The 963-nt window shown below is 46.1% G+C and overlaps 1 protein-coding gene across 2 annotated transcripts in view; it reads left to right on the forward strand.

Annotated features, from left to right (window-relative positions):
• The window catches only part of UNC5C (unc-5 netrin receptor C), a 457,437-nt gene that overhangs the window by 416,582 nt on the left and 39,892 nt on the right, over positions 1-963 (forward strand). For both annotated transcript variants that reach the window (XM_004703272.2, XM_004703273.2), the window contains one exon: positions 316-484. In XM_004703272.2, the coding sequence (XP_004703329.1) occupies positions 316-484 (169 nt within the window). The remainder of the gene's footprint in view (positions 1-315; positions 485-963) is intronic.

A 963-nucleotide genomic window follows, 5' to 3' on the forward strand; every position in this document is an offset into this window, starting at 1 on the left:
TCTCATTCTATCTTGAAAGTATCTGTTCATGAAATCGGAGGAAGCTCCCAAAGGCCACCTGTGTCTGACGTTAGGAGATCAAAGAGACGCTGGCCTACTCTTTGCTATCAGAAAGGCCTCTGGTTTGCAAAATCAAAGTTGTGGCAAAGAACACGTCTTCCTGTCTTAGTCTGCCCTATCCTCACCAAAGAGAAAAGGCAGAAACTCCGAAAGAAAGCTATTTGAACTGTTTTGTACAGTTTTAGATAGAAGATCCCAATGAATACATAATTATTCTGGAAATGCGACTGATGCAGATCTTTGCTCTCCCCCCAGGCCACCCATGGAAGACAGTCAGACACTCTTGACCCCTGTGGTGAGCTGTGGGCCCCCAGGAGCCCTGCTGACCCGCCCTGTCATCCTCACCATGCATCACTGTGCAGATCCCAATACTGAGGACTGGAAGATCCAACTCAAGAACCAGACCGCCCAGGGCCAGTGGGAGGTGAGTCTGTGTTGGGCAGAGGGTGGTATGCACAAACGCACCACACAGATCCACAGAGGAAACATCGGAAATCTTTTATTTTAAATGCAAACAAATGGATTGAATTTCAGTGCACATGTGAGAGGTCGAGAGAGACTGATTCCTGAATGCTTAATAGACACACATATATACACGGAAGCCAACCATTAGCCAACTTGTTGGAAAAGTAGCAAATGCCCATAAGAGCCTTAGACCAGTTTCCTTTAAATACACGTCATGTTTTAGGAAAGGAAACATGCAAATGCGTGTGTTCGTTAATATGCGTAGGTACTGTTGCCTTGGGTTCGGAATATGTTAGGCAGAGGAGTACATGGCATAGAATTCTCCTAGTCAGAACACAGAAACCAAAAGGAGGTGTTTCCTAAGGTCCACTAGAACGAACAGAATCTTGGCATCTTGGCTGCCTATGGCTGGTGTCATCAGAGCTTCTCACAGATTGG

The sequence above is a fragment of the Echinops telfairi genome, unplaced genomic scaffold, assembly GCF_000313985.2.
Source record: "Echinops telfairi isolate 266 unplaced genomic scaffold, ASM31398v2 ScPeMD7_7468;HRSCAF=8506_0, whole genome shotgun sequence".
NCBI lineage: Eukaryota > Metazoa > Chordata > Mammalia > Afrosoricida > Tenrecidae > Echinops > Echinops telfairi.